Below are 23,443 nucleotides of genomic sequence, written 5' to 3' on the forward strand. Positions count from 1 at the left end.
CGATGCGATAGAAACGATCGGGGCGATCATATGAGAACCAGCCTTAAGAGGACATGCGGTTGCGGCCTGCAGTAAATAAGAACAACAATGACGAGAGGAGTTGTATCTTTAGGTTTATTGGAGAATACCTTATTTGTACTTAAAAACATCCCACGAACGAAGACTTTAAGACATCAATGTCCACTTTTTTCTGCCGTTGAGTATTCTCCAGATTCATTTCCTTCGGTTCTAGACTTCAATAACGACAATAATAACAATAACGACGGCGTCAGCAAGGTAAGGTCGATTGAAAACTCGATTTATAGTTGACTTACAAATCTCGCTAGAACTACTGTTTTCATTCAAATCTCCGTTTCAGTTGAAAAACTGAATATCGCAGACTGTGTTCGATTCAAATTAACAACTAATAACGCAGAATTTAATTACGCGTTGTTGTTTTGCTGAAGAAAAAGAATTGCACAATTGTGTGCACGTGAATTGTGTGCACGTGCTGAGTCGCCGAAATTCTAATTACACCTTTTGAATAGCGTTGACCGGTGTGGCCTTTTCGTCTTTATTAATATTACCGCCATTCGACGAGGAAAATATTATTTGCTCGAAAACATTCAATCTATCCTGAAAAGATGCGCTGTCACCGAGAAGCCTCTGAAATATACAAGAGTCGCCAAACAAAAATTTTTACAATAGAACAATAGCTTGCCCATGCGTTGGGCATTATGTAAATTTCTTAGCCGTCACTGCAAAACAACAACGCCGGGTCACACGCACACAGTCTTCACAGACGGAATCCTGGAAGGCTAACAAGACCTTTGATTTAAAACAAATATAGCAGTATGCTCAAGAATGCGACTAAAGGAAATCAAAACACCAGACGCTCTTTTTTTTTAACTCTCTCTTTTGTTAACTGCAGAACGTTGTTGTTACTTTTGTTGCTTCGATAAAGACAAGTTCTGTCTATACTGTGTTAGAAATAGTTCATCTTTCTCGATTTACTTCCGTTCTGGGAAATTTACTTCCGCTTAGACCTAAAAGCATGCGCAATAAAAACCGGAAGACCAAGGTTCTACCTGAAATTGATCTGATCAATTCCAGTTTCCCAGAGTCCGTCCCATACCGCTGACCGACTAGACGGACTTTGGGCTCGAGATTGCCATGCCTGAGAAATGGACATGGGAAAACAAGCCTGCAATGTCCCACACATTTTCAGTACGTTTCGGTCAGCGGTTACCCAAATAAAAAAGTCACTGACAGACTAACTTACAGACCTGATGGCATTAGGTTAAGAGAGCCAGTAACCACAAAAAGACAAAAGACTATTTATAATAATAATACACTGCTTATAAGTGAAAAAGCACAATTTTCTAATAATTCCTTACTTCTTAAACATGATTTTAACTTAAATGATGATCAACTCGAAAAAGCGTTTCTCCTGCCGCATCATGTGTGCTCTGAGGGGTATGTTAAGGCTTTTCAATATAAGGTTCTTAACTCTATACTTTAAATACTAAATTATATAATATAGGATTTATCACAGATGATAAATGTTCCTTTTGAAAGTTCGATCCGGAAACCTTAAGACACCTGCTGTGCATTCACAAAGCTTTTCTGGAAAGACTTTGAACTTTACTTCTACTTGCTATCAAACGAATTTGTTCGCCTTACTTTAAAAGAGGGCTTTAAGATAAAGATCAAAATCAAATTTGAAACAGAAAAATATATTTGCACTAAGAATAATACATAAATCAATTTAATAAAAGATGGGCCAGTTTTTGTCCTGCTGTTATGCATTACAACTAAAGTATATGGAACAGGAAAAAAGGTGTTGTAAACTACCGGTAGGTGCACTGTTGCTGTTTTTTTTTTTTTTTTTTTTTCTTAAGTCAGTAGGTTTTCGTCGCTAGATAGTAGGACTGCTGTTGTAAAATTGTATTGTGAGTATTCATTGTAAACAGTGTGTGAATGAAAATACATAAAAAATGGCTGAGAGAGGTAACTCGTGGCTTTTTCTACAGGAAGAATGGATGCAAAAAAGGGGCTTCATTCTCAGTGGAGTCTTGTCTGGTTTGCAATGGAAAAGCTTTTTACCCCGTTATTGTTTGTAATGTGGCCGTGATTTTGCCAAAAAAAAGACTTTTGCTCTGCCAATTTGAAGTTTAAAGCTCTTTATGAAACAATAAACAGAATTACCCAAAACTGCTTGACATGGCCCTTTTTAAACTTCTAGCTACACTTGCATTGGGATTTCAAAACCAGATATCTAACTTGTAAATGTGGGACAAGTAGTTTGGTTGCCAAAAAAGTGTTAAATTTGTTGTGTCGAAATACCAGGCAGTATTTTGTGGAAATTCTCATAGAGTTTCCACAAATACTGTAAAATTCTGCTTATCTCTGAACAGTCCTTTACATTGTAATGGCTAACAAAAGAACAAAAAATAACTTTCATGAAAAACCTCTTATCTCTAAATGAAACACTCAGTGGGCCCTCTATCAGTATGCCATTCTTTTTTTCCTTTCTGTTTTCCACTTATAACTACATGTATCTAAAATAATTTTTAGTCATGTATTAAATTTCTTATTAACCAAACTTGCTGAGAATGCTACTGGGAGAATATTGGCAACGGTCTTTTCTGTATGGACCACACTACACTCAGTCAGTACTGTTCAAAATCAATCAAAATCAAAACCTTTATTTATACACGATGGGATAAAAAAGCTACATAGCTTGTGGGGTCGTGTGTAAATAAAACCTTAAAACTAGTAGATAAAAACATTAAAACTATATTAAGGTAAAAAAAAAAAAAAAAAAAAAAACGCTAAACTAATTGCTAAAAATAGATAAATTGCTAAAATTGTTACAATGATAAAAAGATAAAAAGCGCTTAGATCTCTTACAATAAACTAAGATTGTTAAAATTGGTACTTTTAATTATGTTCGACTTTTTGATCGTTGTCACAAAACTCCTGAGGGACATCGCCTCGTGACACTCTCCTGGTAAAAGGTTCCAGAGCACTGCCCCTCTGTAAGATGTTGAAAGTTTCATTGAATTGGTATTAAATGATGGGGGAATTAGTAAATGTTTTTTTCTAAAATTGTACGAGTGTTGAAACTTGGTTACAAGTCGAGCCATGCAAGAGGGGGAGTCATTATGGTAGATCTTATAGATAAGTTTCAGAATCGAAAGTTTGTACGTATTTCTTAAAGTGTCCCATTTAGCGCGGTCAAGGACTTCAGTAGATGACATGTCTTTAGGTAGGTTAAACATAGCACGCTAGCGTGAGGAGTTATTTTTTCAATTTATGGGGTGGCTTGGGGTGAATGGTGATTGTCTGTTGGGATGGTTTATGCCAAGAGCTAGTTTTGTGTATGCGCCCACGCCTGCAAAATGCTGCAAACAAAATTTTTCACTTTTTATACATCAGAACTGTTTCATTCAATACGTAAATTTTCATCATTAATTGAAAAACAAAACTAATTCAATTATCAAAATGTCAAAAACGGCACGTTCTTATTCTTAAAGCGGTTTTTTTGCTAGCTTTCAGTACCATTTCCCTTTTTGGCCTTTTGGCTGCCAAACACTTACAATTTTTCGACTGACACGTGTTTTTTAACGAACGTAACACGATACCCTTGAAAAAAGCCACGTCCAAGAAGAACGAAAAGTACTAAAACAAGTAACGAACAAAAACCACTCCGGAGGCCCACCTGTTTCTTCGAACTCAAGATTTTCGTTCCTCACCGTCACAAACAAGAAAATGAGTATCATCACGAGCGCTCTAGTCTTTTTTGTATCGATCGTAGTTGCTACAGAAAGTTTTCCGTAATGTTTGAAAATTACACCGCCCGGATTTGTTTTGATTTTTGAAGTGTATACGTGCGTTTGCGATTCACCATGCCCGAGAAGGCCAAAATGAGTGTGACCGTTGCAGCGACACGTGATGCCTCTTTCGATTCTGATCTCACTTCCAGTCTCGTTTACCGGAGAAACTATCATAGAAGCCGACGCGACCGACGGGAAAGAACCACCGCGGACATAACGTCTTACTTCCAACAGTTTAGCGACCCAAAAGGGGCATGGCACACTACGCACCCTTGACCGCCCCCTCCACACAATATTACACGGAAGCAGCCTCCCACGCCGAAAGAAAAAAGTTAGTTTGGGCCTGCTCACGGCGTGTGTAGTAGGGGAGCGAACTATCAGGATCAACTCACCATTCGCCCCTACAACAATCACGACCCACACCTTCAGATTGCCCCCCAATATGAGACATCGATTGTGGACAAACACAACCACTGACCCACTGACTAGAATGATACACGGGAACACGCCGACAAGAGCTATTTTGAAAAAATAACTCAAAAATGATCCTTGCCGCTCTGCAGTTAAGACCTTAATGCTCTCACGCCTGGTTAATAAGATGTATGTATCAACCAGCTCTCGGAATTGATGAAGACTCAAATACCTTGTTCATCTTTGAATCTGTAGTTTGGTGCAGGGGGGACAGGAAGCAGAGTATGTAATCCGTCAGGAATGTTCTCAATCAGGAATTGATGGTATGCTAATCTAAAACAATAAAAACAACATTTATAATTTAACACGATAGTTCTAGATAGAACAAAAGAGTGATACAGAAGGTAAAAGTCTTTTTGATTACATTTAAAATGAAGTTCTAGGAAACCCTAGATGTGCCACGGGCCGATCTAATCGGCCCCGCATTTAATTGGTTACTAAGTCACAGGAAACACATTGGGCCAATAGGAATTGCTGTACTATCGATTGTAAGTTAACTTTGACAACCATTTGTAATTTAAGTTGTGAAGCCGACAGTCACCCGAGTTTGAGCGTCCGCATTTGCAAAGAAGAAGATAAAATGGCGGCCATTTTGTTATGTATTTCTTCTCCCAAAATTTTACGCGTCCTCAGAACTAAAAAAACAAGAAAATCGTGGAAATGGGATCTTCAGGACCTCGACATTGATCGATAACTGAAAATTTTCCTTCGGCATGTTGGTACAGGACAAAATCTACTTTCGATCGTACTTGCATTGTGGAACGACTTCGCTCGCCCGTGGATCGCAAGTGTGGCAAAAAAGTTAGATTTACCACTATATATTTTGGTAGCCATCGCTTTTTTGGGCTATAATGGAAAGAGTTTAACTCTTGCTTTGTAAAAGTATGTCACTTTGGATGGCTTGGACCAAAACATGAAGGTAGAATTAAACATTTATTTCAGCACATGTTTTTAGTGTGGTATAAATGTGAGAACATGATTTGCTCTGGCGTTTGCAGGCCACTCCATCCAAAAAAGTTGGCACGTCTAGGGTTAACAACAACTGAACATTATCCACTACTAACTAACTACTACTACTAAATGTACTATTTGCTTAGTTAAGTGGGTGCAAAATACATCTTGGCTAACAAAAGTCTGGGTTGATCATGGTCTTCTTCCCAGTCACTCTTTAGGCTTGTCATGCAATGCTCCCTCCCACACCACAGTTGAGCCAATCACGGCTTGGCTGATATAATTTTGAGAAAGTTGTGCCAAAACTCATGCACTGTACCAATCAAAAGTTTGTCATGTCCTAGTGTCAGTTATGTCAAACAGATGTCAAAGGTTATGTTGATAACTGTGCAATGAACTACATGTACAATGTGGCCCTTTTGCTTAACTAGTACACTTCCTTACCTTTTTATCCTTTCAAAAAGTTCGCCTAAAAATACACATCTAGGTGATTCCAATCCAGCATCAGTAGCAGAAACCCTTCAAAATGCAGTCATAACATTATTGAGTTATGAGATTACATAATAAATATTTTATGATAATGACTACAACAAATCAAAGAAGACGAGATAAGGTATACATAGTAAAGTGTAAAGAAAAAAAAAACTACATCAGGGTCACAAACTTTAAATCTAGAAATAAATTTTTAATTTCAACTTCCCTTTCTTTCATTAATTTAATGAATCTGCAATTGGCGCTTTGTTATGTATATTCGTGGGATAACATTGTACCACCAAATTCAGTGGTATGTGATCTTTTAAGGACGTTCGCGCGAAAATCTTCCAACATTGCAATTTTTCTTAAACTTTCACCACTGCTAGGTTACAAGTTACTTAAGTCAGAAATGTCAAAAAAATTGGGGGTCAACGAATTCTATTTAACAATTAGACTACGAGCCCGAGTTTTCTATGAGCAAATAGTCAACGAGGCGCAGCCGAGTTGACTATCGCTCACAGAAAACGAGGGCGAATAGTCTAATTGTTTTAGTAGAAACTCTAAAGGATTGCAGTCCAAAATCTGCAATATTGTGCACTTTGGAGACAAAAATCAAGAAAATTTACCGCTTAAAGAGCTACGCACGCGCGCGCGCGACTGTTTTCTATCGGCGAATAGAAAACAGTGGGAGAACCAATCAGATTCGCGGATTTCCAATAGAACACAGCTGAGTTTTTACTAATTCGAGATATAATATCTGAAAGAAGGCGCTTATTTGGATAAATTTGATTTCATCACCCGATATGATCTCTGCAGCTGCTGGCAACAAAATATTTTAAATGAATTGATGCAGGTCACCTTCCTTTGTCCCAATTTATTTGAGTGGGTCTAATGAACAAATATATTTCACTTTTGAAGTCCCTTAGAGTAAACCTTGTCTTTAACAATTGGATTTGCAAACGTTCAAAACAGAAAAATGCTGAAAAATTTGACTGATTCGATCGCGCGCGGGAAGAGAAAATAAAAAATAATAAACTTCTAACATTCCAATTTGGCTCATTTTTGGTCAATCGGTAGAGATTTATCCCAAAAGGTTATTTTTCCCGAAAAAAATGGGGGTCACCAACCGTTTAAGAGAGCAAACTGCAAGCCAAGTTAACACAACGGCTACCCACCCTGTAATCAAAACTTATTATGACCTTATATGGGAGAACCCAGTGTTTGCTTTTACCACAGAGGTCAAATTCAATCTTGAGTTCAATTGATAAAAGAATAGCAGAAAATTCTCATTTAGATGTTTAATCATTTTTCCTAGCGAGTCATACACTCAACAGTTGTCGCTGATGTTGCAAGAATACTTCACACTTGACAGATACATGTAATTATCTGCAAAGAAAGTTTGACATAAATTTTGGCCACGCAGGTTAGAATTCATGGGGGTTTATTTCTTAAGATACATCCAATATTCTGACAAATATCTGCCTAGGGTCCAGTGAAGTACTCCTCCAACATCAAAGACTGCCAGTGAACACCGGAAGTTAAATTATATGAATTGCCAGCACAGTTCTTTTGTTTACGTTCACAGTTAGAGTGTCCGGATGAACAAAAGTCAACCATCAACTCTCTGTTTGAATTTGGTTCAAAAGATCGTCTATCACTGACTTTGATGGTAATGCAGTTTGATCACTTTGGTGCAGCTATGAAGGCTGCCACTAAATCCAAGCATTCTCCCAAGTTTCTTCAATAAAAATGCGGTGATTCCAGTTATTGTTTTTTTTTTTGCAAAGCACTGATCAATATTCTTCCATTTTTTTCCTGGTAAAGTTTTAGAGCATTTAGATTCACATCAATTTCTTCAGATTCCAATCCAAAATTTCCTCTTCTCTTGAAACTACATTTAACTAAATTAACATCCACTGTATTATTACAGGTAATAAAATTAATTGAAATTGAAGTCCAGACATACCATTCATCCCAACCCCATTTAAACTGAAAGTTACTGAGGTGATATGAGAACCAGTAGACAAACCTGAAAAAAGGAACATAATAATAAAAACAATGAAATCACTGACATCACGTTTTAACATAAACAGTATGAAGCTAATTTAACAAGCTTTGTAACAGATTCTTGTGGATTTTTTCATGTTTTATTGTATTGAAAGTATGCATAACAATAACATGAAGTACTGTGAAGCTCTCAACACAACCCCTTGACTTCTATACTTGTTTAAGACAAAACATGTATTGGTTACTTAAAATGTACAGCAGGGTTTAATTGCAGGCCCAAGAGAGTCCCATTAACTTAATCTTGCAGACAGTGACCAGCAGATTGCATATCACACCTACATGTACATGTAGCTTATACGTGCCATGTTTATAACAGCCCAGTCTTGTTCCCAGAGCTTGCGTTCCCCTTGACCAGCGATCAGAACGTGAAAACTGTGTCAATCCTGCACAGCAGTATTGTAGCCTGCACTAAGCAGTTTACCTCTGTCAGAATGTTGCCTGAGAAGAGTTCCTCAATGTTTATGAAAGCAAAGCATTGAAATGGAGGAATTTTGCTTTGAATTAGGGCCAAATTTTCCTCTCAGGTTTTGAATAACAATCGTAACTTGTTGTTCTGTTTATGTAACACGATGGAGGATCATTCACTTGTGTTCGGGGTCCAAACAAAACAAGAACTGCAAGCAGTTTATAATCTGGAATGCTTGACCCCGACCTCTTCAGTGACGCACCGCACAGTAAAATATAGAAAAGCATCACGAGAAACACAAGTCGTGTTTGCGTTAGTCCGGAGTGAACGTAAGAATCTCCTACCACGTCATCTTTTTCTTTACAATGCTAGGTGAAATATTTACAAACAGTAAAAGAAAGCCCGCAAGAATGAGAGATGGGGGGAGGGGGGGGGGGGGAGAGGGGGGAAGGAGAGGAGGGAGAGGGGGAGGGGGAGGAGGGGAGGGGGGGAGGGGGGAGGGGGGGTGAGGGAGGAAAGAGAAAAAAAGAGAGAAAAAAGAAAGAAGTGAGAGAGAGAAAAAGAAAAGAGGGGAAAATGGCAGGCCCGCCCGATTAATTAAAATATTGTCTCCTCTAGACAAAGAAATTGTTGTTGTAGACTGTATAGTCACACGTGAAGGATTCTTCGCGCACAGTTTCACATCTTGAGAGCTTTTCGCTTCTTGGAGAGAATGAAAACAACTGAACAAGAAATGTTCATTTATGGGGGAGCAGAACATGTAACAAAGTGTTCTCATGCTACCTCTGGAGCTGCCAAAGCCATCAAGTTGTGTGTTGAACGTGTTAACTGTGTATGATGAAAGTGTTCGGTGTTTTTACAAGAAGCAAAAGATGTTTCTTTCATAAGATTTTAGCGTATTAATGACCATTAACAAGTGAGTGTTTGTAATTGTAAAACTAAACTGTGCTTATACGTTTTCTTGCCTGGAGAATGAGGTTTGGCAATGTTAAACGCTGCCGTCACAATACAGTGATATACTTAGAAGTAAAGTTTGGAACCCCCAATGTATATTTTGTTACGATTTATACCGATTGAACTGATATATTGAAATAGCATGTTTTTTGATACTCCTGTTACTTCAGAAACAATCTGTTATAAATGACCTTTATTCATCTGGGAATGTTGTTGAAAATTTCAGCCAATTGTTACTTGGCCTTTCTGCATGAGAAATTGCCAATTTAGTGTTTGCTTTTTTATGCTGCAGAGGGGAAGGGAAGTTAATGGTTCAAAAGTTTGTGTATGATAGCTGTTTAAGTGTCCTTACTTAGCAGGCGACCGTTTTTATGTCTTATAACTGTTGTCTTCATTATACTACTTTCATCATACATGTAATAAAACTTAAGCCAAGTTGTGAAGTGACAAGCCTTCCTTTATGCAATAAAATGTAACACCACTTCACCTAAACAACCTACCTTTCAGCACAAGTTGTGTTCATTGAGTTTAATCTCTCGTATAATAACTCTGTTGCCTGAGCAACCTGTTGATGCTGCGTTAAGGAAATTGACATATTGGTTAAAATTATTACACTCAAATCAATTTGAAGTGTAAATAATTTATTATAATTTATTCAAGTTGTATGCACATGTTTCCCCCCATAATCATGAATGTTGTTTTTAGTTCTGACTTAGTTCAGCTATTGTTCCATTACTAACTAATTTAAACTTTAGGTACACTTTGTGCTGCAATTCTTTTCATAAACTGTTACCTGTTATAGTGTAAACATTTAAATAATGAATATACAAAATCATATATATGGAACTGCGGATGAAGAATAAATGAAGAGAAGATCCTCGCAGTTATGAACACAACTTAAGCAGTTGCGAAAAGAAAGCCTGAAAAAATCATGCTTGCCGGGACTCAAACCCTGACCTCTGTGATACCGGTGCAGCGCTCTAACCAATTGAGCTAACAAGCCAAAAACTTGCTCTTTTCAAAGAGATGGAAGAGATGGGGGCTTCTTTTAGCTTAGAGGCGGAGAAAAATTAGGCCAAAATTGGTTGCTACAAGCGCCATTTTGCAATGTTAATGATTAGCGCTCTGCAATCTGAGTCGATATGACCTCGCGTTGACAGCAATGTTACATGAATCAACTTTACAACAGGCGATCGTATCTACGCAGTTCGAGCGAAATTTCAGTCAAATTAAGACAGCAAAATTCTTTCATATTTCATCTTCAAATATAATTCGAAAGCATTGACTAAATATATACCTTTTGTCTAAGCCTTCTAAGCCCATGAAGAAGCTGTCTTGATATCCGACCCTCGCAGAGCCCAGAGAAAACGCAGCGCGAGTTCCGTAACGCAATACGCGATTCCCTCTATAGCGCGCGCCTGCAGGGAATCACGGTAGTTGTATTCATCAAACCATGCGCGAGACTCAGCAGCGTGAATCGTTGCCGAGTCTCGCGCATGGTTTGATGAATACAACTACCGTGATTCCCTGCAGGCGCGCGCTATAGAGGGAATCGGCCATTGTGAAATCTGGCGTTGCTACGTGTATCATATTTGTTTACGCCGCCATGTTTTCTCTGACAGTACAGTCAACTCTCGGACACGCTCAGGGCGTCGTTTAGTGTCCGAGATAGCGAGAGTCCGTAATAGCAGGAGTCATTTTCAGTCAAACCTTATTCACCGGGGATCTGGATTTTGTCCGTAATAGCGAGTGTCCGCAATAGCGGGGTGTCCGCAAGGCGAGAGTTGACTGTAGTCGGAAATCCCGTAAAAACCTGCAGATAAGCCGCACCTTTTTTTCCAAAAATCTTCGCTCGAAATCGAGGGTGCGGCTTATCTGCTGGAACATTTGAAAAAGGTGCTGAAAATTTTCGTGAATTGACACTTTTATGAATAGTATGCAAATTAATATCACATCACACAGTTGATCTAGCCTAAGCTAACGTAAGTAATTTCTGAATATTAAAATTAAATAGGTGTTCTGCATTAAGATTATCAATTCGAATAACTGGTGTTTATATAAAATTATTAATTTTATGAAGACACAAAAAAATGGCGAAAGGAACGACGCGACCCACAACGCGCCGGAGAGCTGGCCACACGCCAGTGGACGAGCCCCCAGAGGAGAGGCGGCGGGTCCCGCCGAGGGTCCCTGAGCCTTAAAATAAACAGCTTATTTTTACTTCATAGGCACTTTAACGTAAACTTTCTTTTTGGGTGTAACGGACGGAGGAGACGTTCGATGAAGAAGACTTGACTTTGGATTTTCTTTGATTTACTTTCAAAAAACGTTTTTTTTTTCAAAATTTGAGTTGCTAAATTCAGGGTGCGGCTTATCTGCGGGTGTTTAAAGTATCTGTATTTTTTCGTGCTTTTTCGTGGAAAAACGTAATGATAAGGCCTTGAACACATCGAACAGCGGTTAACCTATGACAATTCAATATGGCGTCGCAAAAAAACAAAGCGTCAAACGCGTATTTCGCTGTTTACATTTGCTTATTTTGCCGCCGTAACAGACTGCCTCGAAAGGCAGTTAGGTGTAGAATTGTCAGACCTTGGTAAAATTTGCACTGTTTATTTGTGTAATGTTGAGAAAACTGTGTATAAATACCCGGAGTGGACAAGACATTTTTGACAAAATTATGGCTGTTCAAAGTTGAGGCACATATAAAAATAATCAGAACGCTCTATCTCCAGAAGTAAATGCTGACATACTCCGGGTATTTCTAGGTAATTAAACGTTTCTATCATAAATCGGCTCGAGTTGGAATTTTCTCTGTATCTTTCAAAGGAAAGCAGTAAATCTGAAATTTTAAATTCATGAGCCTGCGATTTAACCACGAATTCACACCTAAGGTGTGAAAATTGACACCTCGTATATCAATTTTCTGAAAGTCCTGGCCTTGGTTAATAAGCCTATGTAACTTTTATTTAAAAAAGTTGTTTAAGTTTAAAGACATTAATTTTCATTTTGGACATGGTTTGAACAGTTCTACTACCTTAAATTGGTTCGTTATATACCCGGGGAAGATGAAGATGAAATAATGAACATATGAAATGATTATCTTATATTTCAACTGCAGATGAAGAATAAATAAAGAGAAGATCCTTGCAGTTATGAACACAACTTAAGCAGTTGCGAAAAGAAAGCCTGAAAAAATTAGGCTTGTCGGGACTCAAACCCTGACCTCTGTGATACCGGTGCAGCTCTTTAACCGATTGAGCTAACAAGCGAACTGGGAGCTGGTCATTAAATCGGTTCGTAATATACCCGGGGAAGATAAAGACAAAATTATGAATATATGAAATCATATATTTGAACTGCGGATGAAGAAGAGTGTAAACATTGAGCAGTACTCCCAGCTAACACTACAAAGGATACAATACCAGGGATTGAGTTTGGTTGTAGTTTGCACAGTTCAATAATTAAAGATCCATAGAATATTTGAGGATGATGAGAGTTTGGAAGTCTGAACATCTCTGAAAAGATCACCTGAAAAATAGGAAAAGACAGAGTAGCGTGACAATAATGAAATGCTACTTTGGTTAAAAAATTGTTTTTGTCTAACAAAAGGGACAAATAGGGCATATTGGGGATTAAATGTCATGAACTTACATCATTCTACTGGCATGCATAATGGGTTTGGAAGGTTTGTTCATTCTGTTAAGAGCTTGTGACAAAGATAAAGAAAACAACTAAGTCCCCAGCAGGACCTCCCATACACTGGGAAGGCCTTTTATCCACTGAATTATGGAGCAACTAATGGTAAGCGAGGCATCTACTTGTTTCAAATGTGGAACCCTTCCTGCAGACGTTGATGATAGTATGTTGTATGGTGATACATGTATATAAAGATGAAAAGGATGTAATGTTCATCAAGTCAAGGCAAGGGACAGTGAAAACATCTGAGTCCCTGATGGTAATCAAACCTTCTCAAGCATTGGACTGACAATCTATCTATTCAGCTACTTAGACACTTATAACGAACAAGAAGCTTTTAGAACTTAAAAGCACACTGGTCACGTGACCACCCTAATTCTGGATAATAAAGAAGCTGTAAGTCGGAAGGGTAGCAGCGTGTTTTGATTGATGCTGCTTTAGATATATACAAACCCCAAAATTGATTTAAAAATGTGTCTTTACGCCTAAGAATATCCTTCATTTGCATAAAATTGAAAACTCACCCAATGACAATGTTTCACAGTTTCTCTTCTGCTAGTATTATTTTTGAGCCTCTTTAACACACCAAAATGTTTTGCCCCCTATTCGTACAATAGGCGGGCTGTTAAAATGTAGGGACTGACAAACAAAATGATAAGAAAACGCCTTGCCATTGTGCCTGTTTGGAAGAAAGCCCTGATTACGGGTAGGTACAAAACGTGGGGTAGGCCATGGCCTGGGCCACATGGCCTACCCCATGGGGTAGGCCATGGCCTAGGGGTTGATTATTTTACTAAAATGAACATAAATAATAATTCCACGAAAATATAGATTTAAAAATTCACCATTTCAGAGAAAACTCAGTTCACGACTCCCAGCTTTTGTAACTACTCATGACTGCATGACAGCTTGTTTAAATTGTCCTATTTCGACTACATTTGTCATGTTGCGACGAACCATCCGAAATTGTACAGTATGGTGATAATAGAAAATTTATCTAAATAAAAAAAAAACGTTTTTGCCAGTGCAGATTTACATTTTATAAACAACGTTAGGTTTCGTCTTATGGCATGGTAAACAAACAACGATCGAAACCCACCAATTACATAGCGGTGTTTGTTTCATGGTAATTCCATGGTAATTAGCCGCAAGTTCAGAAGGTCATGCTAGCAGGTTCTGATTGGTGAACTTCGATCCGTGTTTGTTGAGTGCATCGAAAGGCGACGGCATAAAATTTATGTAGCCAGATAACAATTTCTCGATCTTTAGTGCATGCAAAACGTTGTCTGAAACCCATTTTATTACAAATCATTCCACGCTTGGCATTCAGTTGGAACATGTTTTCCATGACATGAATACGTTTACGAAGAGCTGAAGCCATATAGTTAGCAGTGCAATCAAGGATTTCTGCTGAATTATATTTGGATGTTATGAAGAAGTGAAAAACTTGTTACAAAACCAGTTCAGTACACTAAATTTCAGTTCAATAATAATAACCTTCACGTACGCGTGTACTGACTTGAGATCCTGACTTGATGACTTTGCTTGATTCTCAACTGGCGATCCGTGCTCTTAATAAAAATTAATACTCAAATTCCTGACCCAAAGTATAAGTTCTCTCGCCCATTCTATGAGAGCATTTTGTATATAACGCCAGATGCATTTAGCGGTATTTCATTCATTATTATCTTTATTATTTTTGTTCATTTAAAAAAAGATAACCACCCCTAGGCCATGGCCTACCCCACGTTTTGTACCTACCCCTTGATTACATACATCAGATCATTATTATATTGACAACTCACCTCAATAAGGCAGTAATGAATTGGCACTTTAGATTTCCCAGGTAAGTTTAATAGCTGGTTGGCACTAAAAAAAATCATTGCATTGAGGTTAATGATAAATTTGTGAAAAGGCACAAAAATTATCTTTGAAAAAAGACATTATAAATTATACACACATAATTTATATGACAACATCAGACAAGAATTATTATAATAATTTTGCCAATTAAACACAGCCAACAGAAAAACCAAATTAGATCAAATCCCTTTTCCTGTAATCCTAAGTACTCAATATGGATACCCATTTTTATGTACAGTGGTTTTGATTCCTGCCTCGTTCATATTCTGCAAAATTAACTTGCTTAACTGGATTGTGATGGCATTCAAACAAGCACAACTGAATAAACATTTTGCACTAGCTGGACCATGACCTGTTTCAGCTTTAAAATGCATTCTCTTGAAAACTAAAATTATTCACGTATTGCCCCTGCAGGGTTATGGCTGAACCAAACCTGAGGACACATCACAGAAGTCCCATGTATGTATACATGGAAAAAGACTAAAGATAAGACAGGTTTTGATTGGCGTGGTCAGCATATTTATGTCCATCTGGCTCAGGATTATGTGAGTGAATTATGATTGGGCCAAACCTCAGGAAAGAATATAATGTGCTTTGGGTTTAAGCAGTCGTTAATGACGTGGAGAAGCCTTGTTCTTGAGGACCCAAAGAACGCTTGTGAAAGAGGCTTTCTGAAAATGTCAAATTTTTCAATGTCAGAAGTCAAAGCTTTCCAGACAAACTTCACGACCCACCTCCCTCCCAAGATAATTATCTATGTTCAGTTCCCTATATAACTAGTAATAACCAAAGGTTTGAAAGAGCGGGCCAGGATGATACGTGGTGTTTTTGGGTAAAAAAAGGTTTATGTTGTCCAAGGTATAGTCAGTGAGGGATGCTCAGCAGTTCTAAGGGTGTGAAATATTTTCTAGGGCATGTCCTGCACCTGCACCTCTCTTCCTCTCCCAAACCCCCCAAATATTCACTGTTTACATTAATTTTCTCCAGTATCTGGTACTGCTCAAGGTTGAAAATAGTATGTGATTTAACCAACCAAACGTTAAAAATTGCTGTTTCTGCTATCTCTTCTTTAAACTTCTTAAAATTACGGTAAACTCAAATTGCTGCGTTCAATGCTTAACGCTCTAGACACATGTACGCATTGCAGACCTATGTATTAAGTAAGCTCAATGCGTTCGAAAGCATGGAAACCCAGGTGGGCAAGCACATGACCTTTTTTTTTCTATTTTTCCCCTCCGATGTGTTTTTTTTTTCTTTTTTTTCCCCTCCGATGTGTTTTTTTTTCTTTTTTTCCCCTCCGTCCCCCCGCCCCCCTCCCTCCGTGTCCCCCCGGTCCCCCGGTCCCCCACCCCCCGGCTCCCCGGCCCCCGGTCCCCCGTTCCCCGGTCCCCGGTCCCCGTGTCCCCCCCATGTGCCCCGGCCCCCCCCCCCAAAAAAAAGGCTAATGAGTGCTTCCCATTTATTATTTTACTCAATATTCCTGCAAAAACCGTGCTTGCCTGGAGCTCGTGTTTATTTCGTAATAACGACACTATATGCTTTCTAGGCTATGTTTTGTAGTGCTAGGTTTTTTTCTCTTGGACTTGCTCTTAGCTTGGACGTGGTGCCTGTTTATACGGGTCTTGTAACTAGTATTTATCTTTCTCTGGTCTAGTTAGGCATCCCAAATTAGAATGTGTCTTACAAGAAATTATTTATTCTTTAGCAATAGGGCTATCTTTAATGTAATGTTTACTTGTAACAGTGTATTTATCGTCGCTTTGATTTGGTTTTCGTTATAATTTATGTTCTAAGCTTTAATAGTGATAGGAAGTGTCTTAGGTGCTCACAAGGTCTCGTTTCTTCCCGCTGTCTGTTTTTTGAGCTCGCAAGTTGATTGAGGTAAGTCAAATTTTCTTATTACCATTATGCCACATTCATTTTCTTGCCTTACAGTGAACACAAAGGGTCTCAATAGCGCGCGAAAAAGAAGGCAAGTTTTTAGATGGCTGCACATTAATAAATTTCAAATAATTTTTTTGCAAGAAACGATATTGCTCTTGTGAAATTGAAAGACTCTGGTCGGCGGAGTGGGGAGGCAAAATGTTTTTCTGTCACGGCTCGAAACACAGCAAAGGAACAGTGATCATGTTTAATCCTTCTCTGGACGCCGAAATTATCGAATGTACAATAAGCGGAAAAGGTAGAATAATAATATTAGAAGTCCGAATTGTTAACACGACGTTTGTTTTTGTAAACATTTACGCTCCTAACGATCTAGCCGAACAAGTAAAATTTTTCGACAACCTCAAGGGTATGCTCGTAAAATATGCAAATGAGAATATCATTGTTGGAGGTGATTTTAACTGTGCACTAACTTCAAGTGACAAAAGCGGTGGCTGCTCCGTTGGGAAAAAAGAGGCAGCTGTTCAAGCTATTTATAATCTCTGTAGAATCCTAGATTTAAAAGACGCTTGGCGATACATGCATCCAAATGAGACTTTGTTCACTTGGCACCATAAGTCTTTAAAAATTCACTGTAGATTGGACTATTTTTTTGTTTCTATCAGCATTATTAATCAGATAAAAGAATGCAAGATAATTCCGGTGTCTTTCTCAGATCATGCGGCAGTCTCTTTCTCTTTCTTGTCTAAAGATTATGAAAAGCGCGGGCCTGGTTTTTTTAAATTCAATAATTCTCTTCTAGAAGATAAAAATTTCGTCGAAGAACTCAAGAAAAACATAGAGAAATATAAAGAAAAATATGGCTATTTGGATGACAAAAGACTTTACTGGGAAATGATTAAGATGGAAATCAGAAGCTTTACTTTATTCTTTTCCAAAAGGCGATCAAAACAGCGCAGAAACGAGGAAGAATTGCTTCAACGCGAACTATGTAATCTGCAAAGAAAAGTTGGCGAAGATCCATCAGAGGAAAATGTGTCCGAGTTTCATAATGTTAAATTTAAATTGAACCAGTTATCATTGCTCAAAACCCGGGGGGCCATGGCGCGAAGTAAAGCTCGCTGGTGTGAACACGGTGAGCGCAATTCTAAATATTTCTACCGCTTGGAGAAAAGAAATTACAATACTAAGTATATAACTGAACTGAAACTTCCGGATAAAACCACTTTTTATGGACCAAACGATATTTTAAATGAAGTGTGTCAGTTCTATAAGGAGCTGTACACTTCCACTGGTGCTAATTCAGATGACCAGCGCTTCGAAACCTTTTTTAATAACCCAGGTTTACCTGAAATATCCGCGGACCAGAAGCAATCATGTGAAGGTTTATTAACAAAAGACGAGTGCTTTGTGTCTCTGAAGCAAATGGCCAAAGGAAAATCTCCCGGCTCGGATGGTCTCTCCGCTGAGTTCTTATACTTAGCTTTCTGGGAAAGTGTAGGGCAAGAATTAGTTGATAGCTTAAATTATGCTTTTGAATGTGGAGAATTAACTATTTCTCAAAGAAGAGGGATGATCACTCTTATTCCAAAGAAAAATAAAGATAAAACGCTCCTCGACAACTGGAGACCAATCTCGCTGTTGAACACTGATTATAAAATCGCTACTAGAGCAATAGCTTCGAGAATATCTAAAATATTGCCAAGCATTATTCACAGTGATCAAACAGGTTATGTAAAAAAGCGATTTATTGGACAAAATATTCGCCTAATTTCAGATGTTATTGAACGTTGTCAATACACGCAGACTCCTGGCATTGCGCTATTTTTAGATTTCAAAAAAGCTTTCGACAGCATTGAATGGTTTTTTTTATTCAGAGCATTAAAAACTTTTGGCTTTGGAGATATGCTAGTTAATGGGATCAAAACTTTTTACACTAACCCACAAAGCTGTGTTATTAACAATGGCTTTGCAACACCTTTTTTTTTCTTTGGAGCGTGGAGTTAGACAGGGGTGCCCCCTTTCTGGAATTCTGTGGGGTCCCCCCCCTTTTGTTATTGGGATGGAGCTTCTAGCAGGCGCTATTAGAAGCGACAAATCGATAAAGGGCTTATCGCTTAACTCAAAAGAATTTAAATTATCCCAGTATGCTGATGATACTACTTGCCTTGTTGGAGATACTACATCAGCCAGCAACCTGTTCAAAAAGCTGGATTTGTTTAAACTGTGTTCGGGGCTCGAGCTGAATAGGTCCAAAACGGAGGCATTATGGTTAGGTTCAAACAAGAACAGAACTGACAAACCCTTTGGTATTCGCTGGCCTAAGGATTATGTTAATGCTGTTGGTATCTGTTTTACAACAGACCAGAACATTTCTGATAGCAAAAACTTAGAAACAAGATTGAGTTCCTTAGAAAAATGCCTTAACGTTTGGTCTTCCAGAGGGACTTGACCCTGTATGGTATAAATCAACATAGTAAAATCCTTAGCACTCTCTAAATTAACCTTTGTCTCAGCTGTTCTTCTCATTTCCGAAGATTTTGTAAAAAGAGTTAATAAGCACATTGTGGATTTTATCTGGAGCCACAAGAACCCAAAGATTAAAAAGACAACGATGATAGGCGAAAGAAAAGAGGGAGGTTTAGGTATGCCTGATTTTGATATAATCAACAAATCGCTTAAAGCAGCTTGGGTCAAAAGACTATCCGCTCCCGAGTGCGCTATGTGGAAATCACTGCCACTTGATTATCTGAGAGACATTGGCGGAAAACTTATTTTTGATTGCAATTTTTCACTTAAAACTCTTCCCCAGCTTTCTTGTTTACCATTATTTTACAAAGACGTACTCGATGCATGGCAGAGGATTGTGGCTCATACTCCCTTAAGCAAAAGGTTATTTGGAACAACCAATTTATTACAATTGCGGGAAAATCTGTATTTTTTAGGCCGTGGTGTGAAGCCGGAGTTAAATACATAAAAGATTTGATATCTGAGAACGGAAATTTATTGACGTTTAACGAGTTCCAGTGTATATATTCGGTATAAAAACACACTTCTTGCAATATTTAGGGCTTTTAAATGCTATCCCCTCGAGCTGGAAAAAGTTGCTCAAGGCTACCTACGGAGAAACCGAAACTAACGACTGCGAAGATAAGATTACTGATATACAAAGTATTTCAAGCAAGACGCTAAGACAAATACTAACAAAAAAAGTTTTTGAGAAACCCACCTCACGGGGCAATCTTGATAAGGCAGGTTTTTCTGCTGAGCAAATTGCACATATTTATGAACTTCCATTTAAGGTGATTCCACTGAAATAGAAGGAGTATTAAAAATTTTCTGAAACTTGGTCCAGGTTACAATTATGTTATGAGCATTAAAAAAATGAAATAAAAAATGGGGGTCACCGCGCTAGTTTTTGTGTAAAATGGATGGACATTATAGCAAATATACGACCCGCGAGATATATATTAGGAACCCTAGTAATCCAAATGGGATCGCTATTATTTCCAGAAAAAACATTTTGCATTAAAGAATTAGTCTAGTTCAACAAAATAGACCTTGATCTTATATTAAAAACTATTCTTATTGTACAGGAATTAAGATAAGGAAAGAAATTTAAGATTTTGCTTCGTGCGCACGTTAACGGCACTACCTAAAAACGTGTTTTTTACGTCATTAAAATTAAAATATCTCAATGTAGAATTTTAAACTTTTTTTAAAATCGCGATATATTGTAGACAACCGTATGACATTTAAATTAATGCATTTAAAAAATGGGGGTCACCGTGCTCGTTTAAAAGAAAATGATATTTATTTCCTTACCGAGCTTAGCCTGAAGGGAATCTCGTAGTGTTCTGTGTGCGCGCGCGCTCGTGCGCGCGCTAAATGACGCAAAAACTTATGCGCAGAAAGGATGCGCAATGCAATACCGTGGAATCACCTTAAGCTAACTCTCGACGTCAGAATGTCAGTTTTTGAGTCTAATGCTTGCGTGCGCTTTGCGCATGCGCATTAGACTCTTTGTTATATGAAAAAAGCTGTTAGCAATCCCAAGGGAATGGTTCGGGATCGATAATCGTTCGCTGTAATGTAGAAAACAATGATCAGCTGCAAGAACGGACTCCGTACGGACACGCACGATTAGTTTCAATTAAAAACAGCCAATCAGCGACACGTGTTCCCACGCATAATTAAAAGTTCTTTCTCAAGTCACGATTATTCAACACTTGAACAGGACGAAATAATTTTCCAGTTAAGACATTTGTAAGCTTTTTGTGAAAATAAATCTTCGTTTTCAGTTCAGTTAAGCACTTGTGTTTTCGTCTTGCTTAAAAAGCAAGACGTCTTTGAGAAAAAATATTTCGACGGCGACTCGCGTTTATTTACACAATGCGACCAAATATTTATTTTGTTTTAAAAAATAGAAAACTTTACCTCGGTTTTTGTATTTAAGTCATTCGAATTTTGACCAATTTTTTCTTTACAGTGCAAACAAAAACCTTCAAAAATAAAAGATGTACATGGATAAATGTAAATCAAGTTACGCGACTAAATCAAAATGCGTTTGTTTGGCCGCTTTGCAGTATTACACTGTCCCGGCCTTTGCCATACACTGAAATCGAATTTCATGCTTTTACGACTCTCAGAGATCTTAAGTTCTTCTTACAGCTAGAAAAATCATAAAATGGTTACATTGATATGGAAGTGATGATTCGCGAAATTTGTACATCATGATAAACAGTCTTCGCTCCTGTGTATGGTAGCTCGATAATAATTGCCTAGTTTCCAGCGTTCAAAAGGTCATCATTATATTGACGTGAGCATTTACACCCGTTTTTAGGAAAATCTGTCACTAAGTGCTTACAGTACAATGGAATAACAGTCACTATTTCAAGTGCTTTTATTGCAAAATCTGTTTCAAGAGTCATCATCAAAATGGTGAAAAATCTGAAAGAAAACGATGTGAAGTTCTTCAACCCTTGTTGTAATGAACATGCTTTTTGTAAATCGTCACGCAATCTTGTCCAAATTTTTAATCGTTTCTGCTTTTACGGACAATACGGAAGAAGTAACATCAACTCCTGTTCATACTTTAAATTTTGTGAAGCATATAACATTTATGACTGTTTCGTTTTCATCCATAATCATCCACGATGCCCCTAGCTTGCTATAAGCATTTTAAATTAAACTCCCGAACACAAACCTCTAACCAATTTTAACCGGCTTACGAAAACCGCGCAATCTGTATCACTATGCCATACGGCATTAGACTCATGTCACCCTTGGTGAACTATTTTTCAATTTAAGATCAACCACAACATTCTGTACACAATAACTATTCAAAGTGGCTATGAGCCACTAAACTCGGAAAATTTATTATGAAACAAGAATCGAAAACAACAAACTGACAAATAGAGATTTGCTAAAACAAATGATGTTAAACTTTCCACAATTCAGTTCACTTCACTTCACTTAGTTTCATTGTCATCTAGCTGCTCATCGAGAGCAGGCCGAAAGGGCAAGTGATAGAGTTCCCATCAGTTGCAAATTGTTTTCTTATTTTTCCTTTTTGTTTTTTGAAGGTTAGGCAAAATAATAATATCATGAGAAAAATTAAGTTTTGGTTTATTTCAAGAAAACTGACATTAATACAATATTTCGGCTGGTAGTTAAGCATGCATGTACCGTATTTATTCGGCTATAAGCCGAGACCCTAGACTTTTAGTTTTTGGAACCAGTTAGACTCTGACAAAAAATAAACCCACATCACTCGGCTATAAGCCGAGACCCAATTTTTCCTCCAAACTATAAAACAATCCACGTGCAGCGAATCAACATATTCGTTAAATCACAACTATGTAATTGAAAAACAACAAATCACTGATAAAGAATGAATTTATTAATAGAACCGTACACAAGCGTGACAAAACATTCACCTGAGTTCAGAATCCCATCTCAAACAATCACGCATTCTTCTGAAGATTTTAAAAGCAGTTATCGATCATCATGCCAAAAGCTACTGGTTTTCAAACAACTAAAGCTTCAAATTGAAAGTTGTTGCCGAGGTAGAGACAGTTCAGAACAACTGCGAAATCGCCAGAGAATACGGGATGATTCCTGATGATTCAGAGAATCTTCAGTTCGTCGCAATTCGCCAAGTTGCTAGCGAAAAGATCAAGCAGATCAAGCGGGTGAACTTTAAATGTCATCAAAATGAAACATGTGCTGTTACCAGTATTTGTCGAGTATCTTCAATCCAGTCAAACTCTTCTGAAGTGGTTTCTTTTAGCAGAGAAGTCGTGGTATTTTAAGTTTTCGCTTTTGAACAAAAATATTACATGCAGCCGATTTCTGTCAGATCGTGTTACAATGTTTACCAAGCGCGTGGGAAAGACCGATTCTGATTGGCCAGTTTCTGGTGTCGCGACAACAAGTCAAATAGATCGATTCCTTCTTGACCCTTCTTCTCTTGAAAAGTCACGTTAGCAGTAATTCTGCAAATTAACTAAACTTAAAGAAAGGAACAGAAGGAAAGGAACAGAAACAGTCTCAGGAAGAAATAATTATTGTAGAAGAGATTGGGAGGAAATTGTTTAAGACATGCGGGATTTCGAATGCCCTCGTCGGTTCAAAAGACGATCACGTACGCCGACAAAACAAATAATATTCCAGAGCGAGCCGATGGAGGTCGAGTTCCAGCCTAAATAGCGAAGAAAAGACGAATAAAAACTTCATTCCTAACGTTGCGTCATTAAACCAAATGACTTTTTAGGAGCCGCCACTAAAATAAAAGGTAATGACCAAGAATAAATACAAACGCTTGTTAATTTTCGTTGTTGATGACCGCTCGGCT

At 38.0% G+C, this 23,443-nt stretch overlaps 1 protein-coding gene across 3 annotated transcripts in view; it reads right to left on the bottom strand.

The window, feature by feature from the left end:
* The window catches only part of LOC144658554 (nuclear cap-binding protein subunit 1-like), a 120,887-nt gene that overhangs the window by 23,925 nt on the left and 73,519 nt on the right, over positions 1–23,443 (bottom strand). For all 3 annotated transcript variants that reach the window (XM_078519001.1, XM_078519008.1, XM_078518994.1), the window contains 6 exons: positions 14,646–14,709; positions 12,562–12,672; positions 9,642–9,706; positions 7,681–7,743; positions 5,685–5,759; positions 4,462–4,562 (listed from right to left, as the gene is read on the bottom strand). In XM_078519001.1, the coding sequence (XP_078375127.1) occupies positions 4,462–4,562; positions 5,685–5,759; positions 7,681–7,743; positions 9,642–9,706; positions 12,562–12,672; positions 14,646–14,709 (479 nt within the window). The remainder of the gene's footprint in view (positions 1–4,461; positions 4,563–5,684; positions 5,760–7,680; positions 7,744–9,641; positions 9,707–12,561; positions 12,673–14,645; positions 14,710–23,443) is intronic.

Source organism: Oculina patagonica, chromosome 1 (genome assembly GCF_052425735.1).
Source record: "Oculina patagonica isolate OP01 chromosome 1, crgOcupat, whole genome shotgun sequence".
NCBI lineage: Eukaryota > Metazoa > Cnidaria > Anthozoa > Scleractinia > Oculinidae > Oculina > Oculina patagonica.